At 44.6% G+C, this 14,736-nt stretch overlaps 1 protein-coding gene across 1 annotated transcript in view; it reads right to left on the bottom strand.

Annotated features, from left to right (window-relative positions):
* The window catches only part of KEAP1 (kelch like ECH associated protein 1), a 46,365-nt gene that overhangs the window by 12,041 nt on the left and 19,588 nt on the right, over nucleotides 1-14,736 (bottom strand). The window contains exons 2-3 of the mRNA XM_040346421.1: nucleotides 8,825-9,794; nucleotides 1,152-1,837 (exon numbers count right to left, since the gene is read on the bottom strand). Of these exons, the coding sequence (XP_040202355.1) occupies nucleotides 1,152-1,837; nucleotides 8,825-9,367 (1,229 nt within the window). The 5' untranslated portion in view covers nucleotides 9,368-9,794. The remainder of the gene's footprint in view (nucleotides 1-1,151; nucleotides 1,838-8,824; nucleotides 9,795-14,736) is intronic.

Below are 14,736 nucleotides of genomic sequence, written 5' to 3' on the forward strand. Positions count from 1 at the left end.
CTAGGCATCTTTCTTGTTCTTTCTCTTATTCTTTCTCTCCCTTTTTCTTGGTTCCTCCCCCTTTTTTCCTCTCTCTTCCATGTAGTCTCTATTTTTCTTCCTTCTTTTACTCCCTGGTGGGGAGTATGGGATCAGTGGCAGTGCTGGCGGGAGTTGGGATCAGTGGCAGTGCTGGCGGGGAGTTGGGATCAGCCAACTTAGGTGCTCTTGATCAAGGTCATCTGCTGATCTGAGAACTGTAGTGGGGACTTTTAAAGGCAACTCTAATCACAGGTAGTGTTACTCACTGTGTCTCCGACTTTGTGGTTTCTCGTAGCAGTGACACCAATGCTGAAATCAGCAGACAGGGTCTCCTCTATCGCCTCCAACTTCACATTCCTCACCAGTCAGTTGACCTCTAGCCCCTGCCCCCCAGCTATGCCATGAACTGAAGGGGCGGCTTTTGAAGCGGCCGCAGGCTTCAGGAACAGCCCAGGTTTTGGGGACCCCTGGCAAATCCTCATTTGACCCCCAAGGGGGTCCCGACCCCCAGGTTGAGAACCACTGCCCTAAAGGGTGCCAAATGTGGTACCGGAGGGGGGGAGCAAATAAGTGAAAGTTCCACTTTCCACTTTAAAGAGTTAGCCAAACACCACCACCCCTATTGAGAGGAAAGGGTGTCATTTATGCCACTCATTCAGCAGGTCCCTATGTGATTGCGGATGTCAGCGGACCCGTAATCACCCGCCTCCGCAAACGTCCGATTTTGCAGACGGAAGAAAACCCTATTTTTTCTTCCGTCTGCGGATCGGATGAACACGGACACACGGTCCGTGTTCATCCGATCCCCCCATAGGGGAGAGCGGAGAAAAGACAGAGCGGTCCCTGCACAGTGTGCGGGGACCGCCCTGTCAGCCGACATAACATGTTTGGTATTATTTTTAATGTGAACCTTTACAATCACTTGAAGAGTTAGGTTGCATAGGCACTTGCCTATACCTCTCATCTGACTGCACCTAGAAGCCAGGGTGCTGCTCAGGGTTTTAACTAAAGGAAAAAACAAACAAAAACAAAAAACACAAAAGCATTAGGAAGGTAGTTACAGCTCATGCTGAACAGAGGGTAGCCTTACGCAAACAGTGTCCATGCACCAATATCTTTAATGTACCCACCTTTCCACGCTGTTATGATGGAGACACCCGTGAGATCCACCCACTGCATAAATCTGTCCATCAATAACTCCAGCGCCCACCCTGTTCCTGGGCACGCTCATTGGTGCACATGGAGACCACTGGTTGTTCATGGGATTGTAGCAGTCCAGGGCATTGGCGTCCTCATTGAGGTCAGGAGCGTTGTTGCGACCCCCAACTGCATAAAAGAGTCCCCCAACCACACACCCAGCAAGGCCACTCCGGGGCGTTTCTAGAGAAGCCAAGCTGAGCCACTCACCCTCCATGGGGTTATAGGCCTCCAAAAAGTTAAGCGACTGCCGAAAGTAACCACCTCCCACGTAGATGAATTGCGGAACATTAGGGATCCTTCCCTGAGGAGGTCTAGTGGGTTTGTGAAGGGTCAGGTCCTGGAAGATCTGGGACAGGTAGTCCTGGCAGCGGGTGTCTCCTCGTAAGATCTCACAGCGCTGGAGTTGTAGCTTCAAGAAGTTGGGGGTGAGTGAATGGCAGCGAACGGCACGCAGCAGTGCCTGGATGTAGGGTCGCCGGTTCTCACAGTCATACTTGACCCAGTTGATACAAGCGTGGAAGACCTCAGACTCACAGCGTACATTCAAGTCATCGCGACTAATCATGTTCACCAGCTGACAGCGGGTCAAGTTGAAAAATTCCTCTTGTTTTGATACCTGTAAAATAAGTGAAAGTGTGAGGACATTAACTCACTCCATGTGCATGATCTATATCTAGATTAAAAGTATAAATAAAAAGGAATACACAATTTTTTTTTAGTTTCAGTGTGGAGAGGGATTATACCAGCTGTCAGACAGATTCTCGCTCTCCGTTTGTCCCGATTACCGATATCATCGATAGTGAAAATAAATTCAGAATTTTGGGTTGTCCCCAGAAAAGGCCATAGGACATCATATGATGTCCTGAACTTTGAGTGGAAATCTCTGAATGATGCCTGCAGGCATCAAACAGCAAGCAATTCCCTGCAAAGTAAAAGCCATCATAACGGCCGTTTAGCCGCTTGATTGCTTATACAAGAGGAGGGAGGGGAAGCCCCCCCATCTCCTGTGAGCTCAGGGAGCTGGAGAGGGAATCTGCCATCTCTGACTCTTGAAGGCCAGAAATGGAATCATAAGGTCACTTCCGACACTGGAAGATTGCCTTCCTGCAAATGAGATTGATTTAATTTTTTTTATTCTCAGGCTTTCCAGCATAGGAGAGATCTGGGGACTTATAGAATAAAGATATCTCCCTAAAGGAGGACCTTTCATTATGCCCTATTTATGGTGCAAGGGATGTTTACATAAAAGTGTTAAAAAAAAAAAAAAAAAAGGTAAAGTAAAAAAAAAAAAAAAGAGTTGTTAAAGCGCCCCTATCCTCTTGTGCTCACATGCAGCAGTGAGCGCATAGGTGAGTCACACCCCCATATAGAAACAGATTTAAAACCACACGTGAGGTATCGCAATGAAGCAAGAGCAATAATTCTAGCACTAGACCTCCTCTAACTCTAAACTGATAACCTGTAGAAAAAAAAAATAAAGCGTCACATACGAAAATGAAGTACCAAAGTTTGGTGCCATTCCACGATCGTACGCAATTTTAAATTGCCAGGGTAAACTTATAAACACAACTGTTATATATATATACACACACACACAGTGGATGACATTTTTATAGCTTTGCTTTATCATGAAAGAGGATGTGGAAATGGCCTTTATTCATGAGAAAGCCAACAAGCTCCTCCCATCCTCTACATGCCCACTGTCTACAGAGGGGACAAGGTCACTACTAGAAGTGACACTGCTACCCCTTAGTAAACATGCCAATCAGCTACCTTTAGACTTTGAAAAGTAGAGGAACTGAAGTCACGTGACAGGCACTGAATACTACAAAGGAAAGATATAAAAGTGTGATCTATTGAATTTTGGGACAGAAAGCTGAACTTAAAGCGGGAGTTCCACCCTCAAAAAGTTTTATTTTTTTAAAGTCAGCAGCTAAAAACACTGTAGCTGCTGACTTTTAATAATGACACTTACCTGTCCAGGGAGCCCACAATGACAGCCCCCCAGAGACCGATCCATCTATTGGCTCGGGTGCAGGCGCTGCCATTGTAACTAAGGGAAACCAGCAGTGGAGCCTTCACAGCCGGTTTCCTGGCGCATGGTGCTTTTCGAATGGCCCCATCTTCTGGGATGCACACAGGTCCCAGAAGGCAGCAGAGGGGATGAGAAAGGAGGTAGGGCAGAGGCAGAAGAGGAAAGGACTTGCCTCGTCGCGGTGAGGCTGGGACATACGTTCACCTTTTTACTTCTCAAAAAAAAAGTGTAAGGAAAATGTATATCAAAAAACAAGGGAAGAAGGGGTGGTCTTTATTTTAAGACCAGGTAGTAAAGTTGGGTGGAACTCCGCTTTAATGATTGTAGGGGGAGTATTTAAGTAGGGGGGAGGGAGAATGGCTGCTTAACATGCTCGCAATTTTACAGTGCGTATGGTGTGTTTTTTTATAGGTCATGTGACTCAAGACAATGCAAAGAGGCAATACAGGTGCATTTTTTTTTATGCATTCTTGCTTTGTTTTGTAAGGAATTTGAACAAGGAGGCGCATTTTTTTTTTTTAAATTGACCAAATATGCAGCAAGCAAGATTTTTAAACACAGCTTTAAAAAGGTGCCGATATTGGCCGACAATAAAATTCATATTCATGATATTAAGAGTCGAATATATTACAATTTTGGTTTTGGCCAAGTGCATCCTGAATTTTTGATTTCATGAGCAGAATTTTCATTTCAATGCACCACTATCTGCAAGTATTGGTTTGTAGATTATAAATTCACCTTTGTTGTTATTTTTGTGATTATCAGAAATCTGTATAACTATGAAAACAGTTTTGGGTGGTCACCCCCCCCCCCCCCAAAAAAAAACACCCCAAATACTAATGTGCTGGAGCATTGAGAGAGTAAACAGAACTAGAAAAGATACAATTTCTGGGGAAATTGTGCGACGTGTTCTTGCCTCCACCAATACTCCTGACTGGAGACAGTGCCCCTGGAGTTGTAAATGTTATCCAACCGTGTGTCGATCCATTGCCCCATCAAAACAGCCCCATCAAAACTGGTTGCTATGGACTTGTTGCTATGGACAGGTGGCTATGGACAGGTGGCTATGGACAGGTGGCTATGGACAGGTGGCTATGGACAGGTGGCTATGGACAGGTGGCTATGGACAGGTGGCTATGGACAGGTGGCTATGGACAGGTGGCTATGGACTGGTGGCTATGGACTGGTGGCTATGGACTGGTGGCTATGGACTGGTTGAAATAACTGGAGTTCCACTTTAAAGATAAAGCATATAGTTAAAACCGCTAGTGAAAGTGAGAAGCACAACACCATCCTATGCCAGTCTGAAGCCTCTCCACCTTCCAGGCTTACTTTACATATCTGTGTAGGTAACCTTCAACCAAACAAGACAAAAGAATGCATTGTTCATAGAAGAGATCAATAAACTAACAAAATGACAGAGGGAAAGCACAACGTAACAACTAGACTCACAGAGGAGAATTTTGGTATCCCATTACAGATTGTTAAAAACAAGTCACCTGAATCCCCCTCCCCCCCCCCCCTGTTCTTGGAAAGGAATGAAAGAATCCGACCAACTGACAGAGCAGAGCACACAAATCCCGGGAAATCTCCATGTAATCCGCTGCTGCTGAGATTTACAGTATGGCTGGATGGTGTATGAGAAGAAGAAGAAGGGGTTTCATTGACGAGCCGAGAGGCTGAGCCAGCTGCCGGTCAGGCATTCCAGTGTGAATTAATTGGTTTGTGCAATCTCACAAAAATGAGTACACCCCTCACATTTTTGTAAAAAATTTTTTATATCTTTTCATGTGACAACACTGAAGAAATGACACTTTGCTACAATGTTGTGTAGTGAGTGTACAGCTTGTATAACAGTGTAAATCTGCTGTCCCCTCAAAATAACTCAACACACAGCCATTAATGTCTAAACCGCTGGCAGCAAAAGTGAGTACACCCCTAAGTGAAAAAGGCCAAATTGAGCCCAATTAGCCATTTTCCCTCCCCGTGTCATGTGACTCATTCGTGTTACAAGGTCTCAAGTGTGAATGGGGAGCAGGTGTGTTAAATTTGGTGTTATCGCTCTCAATCTCTCAGACTGGTCACTGGAAGTTCAACATGGCACCTCATGGCAAAGAACTCTCTGAGGATCTGAAAAAAAAAGAAAAAAAAGAATTGTTGCTCTACATAAAGATGGCCTAGGCTATAAGAAGATTGCCAAGACGCTGAAATGGAGCTGCAGCACGGTGGCCAAGACCATACAGCAGTTTAACAGCACAGGTTCCACTCAGAACAGGCCTCGCCATGGTCGACCAAAGAAGTTGAGTGCACATGCTTAGGGTCATATCCAGAGATTGTCTTTGGGAAATAGACGTATGAGTGCTGCCAGCATTGCTGCAGAGGTTGAAGGGGTGGGGGGGTCAGCCTGTCAGTGCTCAGACCATATGCCGCACACTGCATCAAATTGGTCTGCATGGCTGTCGTCCCAGAAGGAAGACTCTTCTAAAGATGATGCACAAGAAAACCCACAGTTTGTTGAACACAAGCAGACTAAGGACACGGATTACTGGAACCATGTCCTGTAATCTGATGAGACCAAGATAAACGTATTTGGCTCAGATGGTGTCAAGCGTGTGTGGAGGCAACCAAGTGAGGAGTACAAAGACAAGTGCGTCTTGCCTACAGTCAAGCATGGTGGTGGGAGTGTCATGGTCTGGGAGCTGCATGAGTGCTGCCGGCACTGGGGAGCTACAGATCATTGAGGGAACCATGAATGACAACATGTACTGTGACAAACTGAAGCAGAGCATGATCCCTTCAGAGACTGGGCCACAGGGCAGTATTCTAACATAATAACGACCCCAAACACAAGACAGCCACTGCTTTGTTAAATAAGCTGAGGGTAAAGGTGATGGACTGGACAAGCATGTCTCCAGACCTAAACCCTATTAAGCATCTGTGGGACATCCTCAAACGGAGGGTGGAGAAGAGAAAGGCCAGCTCTGTGATGTCGTCATGGAGGAGTGGAAGAGACTCCAGTGACAACCTGTGAAGCTCTGGTGAACTCCATGCACAAGAGGGTTAAGGCAGTGCTGGAAAATAATGGTGGTCACACAAAATATTGACACTTTTGGCCCTTTTTGGACATTTTCACTTAGGGGTGTTCTCACTTTTGTTGCCAGCGCTTTAGACATTAATGGCTGTGTGTTGAGTTATTTTGAGCTGTACACTCACTACTTTACATTGTAGAAAAGTGTAATTTCTTCAGTGTTGTCGCATGAAAAGATAGAATAAAATATTTACAAAAATGTGAGGGGTGCACTCACTTTTGTGAGAGATAGATATATATATATATATATATATATATATATATATATATATATATATACACACACACACACACACATACACATACACACATATATATATTATAAGCAGGGGCCCTGGAGAACAAAATGGTGGTAGTGGCAACTTATGTCACACAATATTTCTTAATGGAGGATGTAAACACTGCAAGAAGCCACTGTTGCTGAAAAAAGTAAGGGAAACCTGGGGAGGGGGGGGGTTGGGGGACTTTTAGAAGGCTGGGGGTTGACTGAGGGGTGGGACTTTTTTTCTAAACCCAAAACTTGTCCCCTTAACCACTTCAGCTCTGGAAGATTAACCTCCCTTAATGACCAAGCCATTTGTGCGATACAGCACTGCATTACTTTGACAATTGCGCGGTCGTGCAACGATGTACCCAAAATAAATTGTATATATTTTTTTCCCCACAAATAGAGCTTTCTTTGGTGGTATTTGATCACCTCTTTTTTTTTTTTTTATAGCGCAAAAAATAAAAAACCACAAAAGACAGACAGACTATTTTGAAAAAAACAAATATTTTTGACTTTCTGCTGTAAAACATATCCAATATGTTTGAAGCAGAAACACAAAAGATCAATGCATTCCCTGTTTACAGAACGTCAATCTGGAGTATTGTTCTGCCTGTGCCTCAAACAATCGGCAGGTCCCGGCAGACATCGCGTCCGGGGTGCGTGTGCCCCAGACTCGGAAGTGCAGACTCACGTACCTGTACGCGTTTCTACACAGAGCAACCGCCCTGCAGCAGTAAATGTGCGTGGGGCGCTCCACATCAGGTTAAAGTGTGTGTCAAATGCATATGAAGCCAAACGACTCTTTTCTAGTTTTGGATGGCATGGGGAAGGAACAGAACTCCTGTTGGGTTTTTACTTCTATCTGGGGCAATGTTGGAGAGATTTCCCCGCACATCCTGTTTTGTTCACAATGTTGTCACATTAAAGGAGGCAAGGGAAAATCACCAACAGGGACACAAACAAAAAGAATACAAATTTAATAGGGGTCCACACTTTACCCTACTTTAGTAAACAGCAGAAAGCGAGTACATCTCTAACAAAGTCCTGGAATGCTATAAGAATCCTACAGGAGCTCTAAAGCCCTGTACACACGATCGCATATCTGATGGAATCTAATCCGATGGATTTTTTCGTCGGATATCCGATGAAGCTGACCTTTCATCAGTTTTGCCTACACACCAGTCAGTCAAAAATCCGACCGTGCCAAAACGCGGTGACGTAAAATAGAACGGCGTGCTGAGAAAAATTAAGTTCAATGCTTCCGAGCATGCATGGATTTTTGACCGATGGACTTCCACACAGACGGTAGTTTTTTTTTCTATCGTTTTTTTCTCCATAGGAAAAAAAAATGTTCCATTTTTTTTCACCAATGTCAGTTTTCATCGGACAAACCGATTGTGTGTACAGGGCTTTACCCTTCCCCACAAAAAAAAAAAAAAAAGGGGAGGAGGTTTGGCTTGACACACTCCTTCCAGGCTTCATTTGAATTCTTCTAACCACTTAAAGAGCGGCCATACATATTATAATGCGAGTGCCTCAGCAATGAGGTGCTTTCAGACGTCTAACACTGAACTGTGGGGTGTCAAAAAGAATGTGTCGTTTACTGCATCTCAGAACCCAAACCTCAGATTCAAATGATAGCACCATAGAAAGAACTACTAGTTTGAAGGTATCAGTGAAAACACTAACATGGGAAAATCTCATGCAATGAAACCTTTGAAATGATTTAAAGCGGAGCTCCACCAAGAACATTTTTTTTTAAATGCTGCACTATACATACCTGAAGTGCCTGTTGCTAGGCAGATCGTCCTAATCTGCCACTTCCTGATCCGTGGTCCAGCTTCTTTCTTCTGTTTCTCGGCTGCCTCCTGGGGAATGGTGGAGCGGTGTCTTCTGGGACCTTGTGTGTGTCCCAGGAGACATCATCCATTCAGCTCATGCATGCGCAGTAGGGAATCGGGCGGTGAAGCCGCAAGGCTTCACTTCCCGATTCCCTCACCGATTGCTCGGCTTCGGCTGCCGTCATCGAGGGAACCCTGGATAGTCAAGTATCCTTATTAAAAGTCAGCAGCTACAGTGTTAGTAGCTGCTGACTTTTCATTTTTCTAACCGGACCTCCGCTTTAATGCATGAAATTAACTGATGAAAACCATCTGCACCAAAATAAACGATCCATATGTGGACACCATAAAGAAAATGTTTTAACTCTCACCTCCCCAAAGTTCATGTATATATACTCCCGGGCCTTCTGGTGAAGCTCTTGACACCCAATTTGCTCAGCAAAACAGGCAATTCCAATGGCATTACTGGGGTCCAGTTGTTGGATCAGAAAGTCACAGCAAGCTTTCACCACGCTGTCCATCTGATACATGACAGCTCCATTCATGACGTGGATGACGCACTTCTCCCCCACAGAGATGCTGGCTGTGTAAGCGAACTCCAACAACCGCTCCATGACTTTGGGGTGAATTCCTTCAATGGAGACCGTCTCCATGCCGCATTCCTTGAGGCCGTTGGTAAACATGGCTCTAAAGACGGGGCTGCTAGAAGCCAGCACAATTTTATGCGCCACAAAGTCCGCTTGCAGGTCATTGTACTTGACCCTCAGAGTCACATCACACAGCTGCTGTCCCAACCGCAGCTCGTTCATTATCTGGAAGGCCTGGTTGGTATGATCCGCCAGTGAGTAGTGGAATTGGCGGTTACCATTGCTGTGGGAGGGCGTGACTTCAGCCTTGCACTCAGTGGCATACATCCCCAGCTCACTTCCAGCCAACCTTTAGATGCACATCATCCAAGACAACCACAGCATAAAAATCATGCACTTCCCTTGTTGTGCATTTTTTTTTTTTTAAATCAGTCTAGAAAAATATATTTTTATTGGAAATATTAACAAACACTGAATTTAACAGTTCCTGAAATTCCAAATGGTAAAGATGGTTTTAAAAAAAAATTAAAAATAATCCAATCTGAAGTTAGTCTTTTCTTCACCAATCGTCGAGCGGGAAGTTTTCATTTAGTATTCCATCGTTTGAGGTTTTTAATCCAATCGATTCCATGGCGCCTACTGTTAAATTGTCCAGGATAGGTAAATTAAATATAAGTTACTCCATTTGGCTACTGAAAAGTCCACCTAAAGAAAATCCAAGAAGACCACGAATAGTTCATGTTTTGTTTGGTATCTGTAGACAGAGAAGAAGAACTTGTTAGTCATGGTAATGTCCTGTATGGCAGGTCCATCCTGTAGAATACGGTATATATTTATTGCACATATTTAGCTTTATATCCCTCAGTGACCATGTATTATCTCTCACTCTGCTCTCCCCTCTTCTTTGTAATGTTATATTCCTCCATTTGTGACCACATCCTACACCTCCAATAGCATCGGACTTGATTGCATAATTAAGATGGTGAAGGGTCTTCTATAAAGAATAGTTGGACATAAAAGATTGGCAAAGGCTGCAGCATTTCACTTTCAATACAATAAAACAGCAGTCAACAAAAAGCCCTATATAGTCTAAAGCCTCAAGGTTTTTTACCTTCATGCATTCTATGCTTTAAAAGTGATTGTAAAGACACCGCACTGAAAATTCTGTGAGCAGCATCCCCACTAATACTTACCTCAACCCCATCTCTATCCAGCGATGTCCACGAGTGCCTCAGCCGTCCGGGACTCTCCCTCCCAATTGTTTGAGCCACAGCAGTGGCGCCATTGGCTCCCACAGCTATCAAAGTCAGTTAGCCAATCAGAAGGGAGAGGGGGTGGAACCGAACCGTGTCTGAATAAACATGCAGAGCTGCGGCTCAGCTCAGGTTCCCCCACAGCAAGCAGCTTGCTATGGGGGCACTCAACAGGAGGGAGGGCCAGGAGCACCGAAGAGGGACCCAAGAATAGGAGGATTTGGGCTGCTCTGTGCGAAACCACTACACAGAGCAGGCAAGTATAACTTTTTTTTTTTTTTATATGAAAATAACACACACACACACACACACACACAAAGACTTTACAATCACTAAAAACCTGTATCACAGACTCCCCCCACACTTTCCCGAGCCTCATCACGATCCAGCACTGAGCACGAGAGCTGCGGCTCTCCTGGCTTCATCCCTCCTCTCTGGGCAGAGCGATAGCAACAGGATCTCATTGGCTCCCGCTCCTGTCAATCAACTCCAGTGACGAGGAAGCAGGGGGTGCTGGTTGTAAATCGACGCAGCAGCGGGTCTCGGTGATCTGTTTCCTATTGTGGGGCACCAGCAAGAGAGGAGAAGCCAGGAGACCTGAAAGGAGGAGCTGTGGCCGTTCTGTGCAATTAATATGAAAATACGCTTTTACACTGGGACGGTGCGCTTGCAGGACAGGAAGAAAAAAAAAGTCCTGCAATCAGCATCTTTGGGGCAGTGTGGGAGCGCTGTATACACCCCTGCCCATGGGAATTAATGGACCCCGCTTTCGAAGCACCGCATCATGGAGACTTTTAACCCCTTTTTAAATACCTTCTTGGTGGTTAAAAGCGCCCTGCTACCGGCCAGAAATAAGTACTGCTAACACCATAGTCACGTGATAATCTGCAGGGTCTGCCCAAGTGCTGAGTGTTTAGTTAGGAGTAGAATTCCCCTACAGCCTGTGTGCTCCTGCTGATGGGAGGGGGATCATTCATAAATCAAGATGTGACATCCCACACATTGTGTTCTTTTTTAGTTACTGGGCTGCGATTTAGGATCTGTATACACACCCACACGCGTGAGGTGAATATCATGTGACCTGAAAAGCTCAGCTCAAACAGGAAATATTCTCTCCAGCAACAGAGACCAATCGGAGCATGTGCAGAAGTACTACCCTCCCCTTGGCTTATCTGGCTTTGCCAAGAGAGACCCTGCCAGAGGAGGGGGGAGGGGGATCTGTGTATACAGTATCAAAGAGCTTTCTTACACAGTACAGAGGATTAACCCCCTTAAGTTCCACAGTGAGTATAACAAGCATGCTATTCTGCATAAACAAACAGATTTTACTGTTGTGGGTTTAGAAACACTTTAATATATCACATAATATACTAGTACTAAAATTATCAAAGCATCTAAAATAACTAGAATTTTTGCTGTGGAAAATGGTTAGCCAATCCCTTGCCTCCTAATGGCATTTTCATATACCCTGCTGATAGATGGTACAGGGGTCTCCAAACTACGGTCCTCCAGTTGTTCAGGAACTACAATTCTCATCATGCCTAGTCATGTGAATGTCAGTTTTACAATGCCTCGTGGGATGTGTAGTTCCACAACAGCTGGAGGGCCCTAATTTGGAGATCCCTGGTAGAGCAGTGGTCTCCAAACTGGGGCTCGGAAGTTGCATGTGGCCCTTTGCTTGCCTTTATACAGCCCTTGGAGCACTATTCCTCCCACTTAAATTTTTCCTCTCACTGACACCAACAATGGGGCATAATTACTGCCACCAATCATGTGGTACTATTCCTTCCACTGACACCAGCAATAGAGAAAATTATGGGGTACTATCCCTCTCACTGACAGCAACGATGGGGCACTACTCCTCCCACTCACACCAGCAATAGAGCACTATTCCCCCTCCTAATACCAAAGAGGAGACATCGTTTACTCCCACACCAGGACATTTTCTACTCTCACTGGCCATAGTCCGGCAACCCGCCCCCCTTTGGAGATTGAAAACCCCTGGTATAGGAGGATAACACTGCTGTAACTTTCTTGCTTCTGAAGCTACTCAGCAAAGATTCCCAAGAGAGAGTAGAGCTTCCCAATATAGCGCTATAAGCAAGAAAATGCCAATACTACACCAGGGTGGCTGGTAAGGTCTTCTACTAAACAACCAATCCAGTTGGTAGCACTGAAATGTATTTGATGGACCAAATATGATGCACATGCAAGGACAGAGGCATTAAAGCGGGGGTTCACCCAAAAATAAATTTTTAACATTACATTCAGCCGAGTTGTCCTAATGACAATTGGCTGTTTTTTTCCCCGTACATACCTTATTTCACCGCGGCTTCCGGGTATGTCTTCTCCGGGACTGGCCGTTCCCATCCGATTGACAGGCTTCCGACCGTCGCATACAGCGAGTCGCCAGTTGCCGAAAGAAGCCGAACGTCGGTGCGGCTCTATACGGCGCCTGCGCACCGACGTTCGGCTTCTTTCGGCAACTGGTGACGCGTAGTATGCGATGGCCGGAAGCCTGTCAATCAGATAGGAACGCCCAGTCCTGGAGAAGACATACCCGGAAGCGGCGGTGAGAATAAGGTATGTACGAAAAAAAAAAAACAGCCGATTGTCATTAGGACAACTCGGCTGAATGTAATGTTAAAAATTTATTTTTGGATGAACCTCCACTTTAAGAACGATCAGCGTTTTCAGCACCAAAAGCCTTCTAGATAGATCACTCTTTAGAAAAGATGGATTGGTGATGTCATAACACACATGCTGCTGGGACCAAAAGCTCCGTTCCTGGACATTCAGATACTTTAGTAAACAAGAGCAGCAGGGAGGTTTTTCCCTGTCAAAGCAGTGCCATGGTGCCCTGTATGAATACATGAGAGCCTACAACAATTCTTAGGAATTTAATTCAAACTTTTCTTGCTCAACCTGTATTTATAGACTACTGCTTACATTAAAAAGTAGGTTTGTGCATAAAAGGAAGAGGGGGAAAAAAAAAAAAAAACACACGTACACGTTATGGCTCTTTAGCCACTTCAATACAAGGGATTTTTACCCCCTTCCTGCCCAGACCAATTTTTAGTTTTCAGTGCTGTCGCATTTTGAACAACAATTGCGTGGTCATGCAACACTATAACCCAAATGAAATCTATGGGGGTTTTTTCCCCCACACAATTAGAGCTTTCTTTTGGTGGTATTTGATCACCTCTGCGGTTTTTATTTTTTGCGCTATAAACAAAAAAAGTGACAATTTTGAGGAAAAAAAAAAAACACAATATTTTTTATTTTGATTTAATAAACATCACAATTTTTTTTTTTTTTTTATGTTCTCTCAGTTTAAGTCGATATGTATTCTTCGACATATTTTTGGTAAAAAATAAAAATATCGTAATAAGCGTATATCAATTGGTTTGCGCAAAAGTTAAAGCATCTACAAAAAAAAAATAGGGGATAGATTTATGGCATTTTTATTATTATTTTTTTACAAGTAATGGCGGCGATCTGCGATTTTTAAGATTTGTGACCGTGACATTGCGACAGACTTATCGGATACTTTTGACACGTTTTTGGGACTATTCACATTTATACAGCGATTAGTGCTATAAAACTGCACGGATTACTGTGTAAATGTGACTGGCAGGGAAGGGGGTTAACACTAGGGGGCGATCAAGAGGTTAATTATGTTCCCTAGGGAGTGATTCCAACGGTAGAGGGAGGGGACTCACAAGGGGAGGAGACAGATGTGTGTTCCTCTGTACTGGGAACACACATTGGTCTCCTCTGACAGGACATGGATCCACAGTCCTGCTGTGACTGCGGGTGCCCGGCGGTCAGCGCGGCCGCTGGACACGTGCACCGTGCGATGTGGCGGGCGCGTGCCCCCTAGACAGCCGGGAAACCCAGGACGTCATATGAATGACTCGGTAAAGAAAAGGTTAAAAAAAAAAAAAAAAAACTGTAGTGGTCCGACAACTATGCCACCACTTCAATCTGGCTTTAGCTATTGGCACACACGCGCACACACACACACACATTCTCACAAGAGTACAGCCCTCATATTTTTGTAAATATTTTATTCTACCTTTTAGGCTTCATTTCCATGGACGTTTTTACAGCCACTTTTCTGAGCATTTTGCAGCTTAAAAACAGCTCTCCATGTTAGTCTATGGCCTCATGCCCACCATGACGGTTTTGAGCTGTAAATGGCTGAGCCATTTTTAAGCTGCAAAAAAAAAAAAAAAACAGGACCAGTGCGTTCTGAAGCTCCAGCCTTAGAGCTGTAAAAACGCCAGACATTTTTTTTTTTTTAACCACTTGACAACCGGCCCATTGCCAAAGTACGTCCTGTTTTTAAAGATGGATATCTCGGTAACGGCAGCAGCTGCTGCCACAACCGAGGTATCCATCTTTAGTGCCAACGGTCCTGTAAACGATAACGGCGGTCTC

Source organism: Rana temporaria, chromosome 3, assembly GCF_905171775.1.
Source record: "Rana temporaria chromosome 3, aRanTem1.1, whole genome shotgun sequence".
Lineage (NCBI taxonomy): Eukaryota > Metazoa > Chordata > Amphibia > Anura > Ranidae > Rana > Rana temporaria.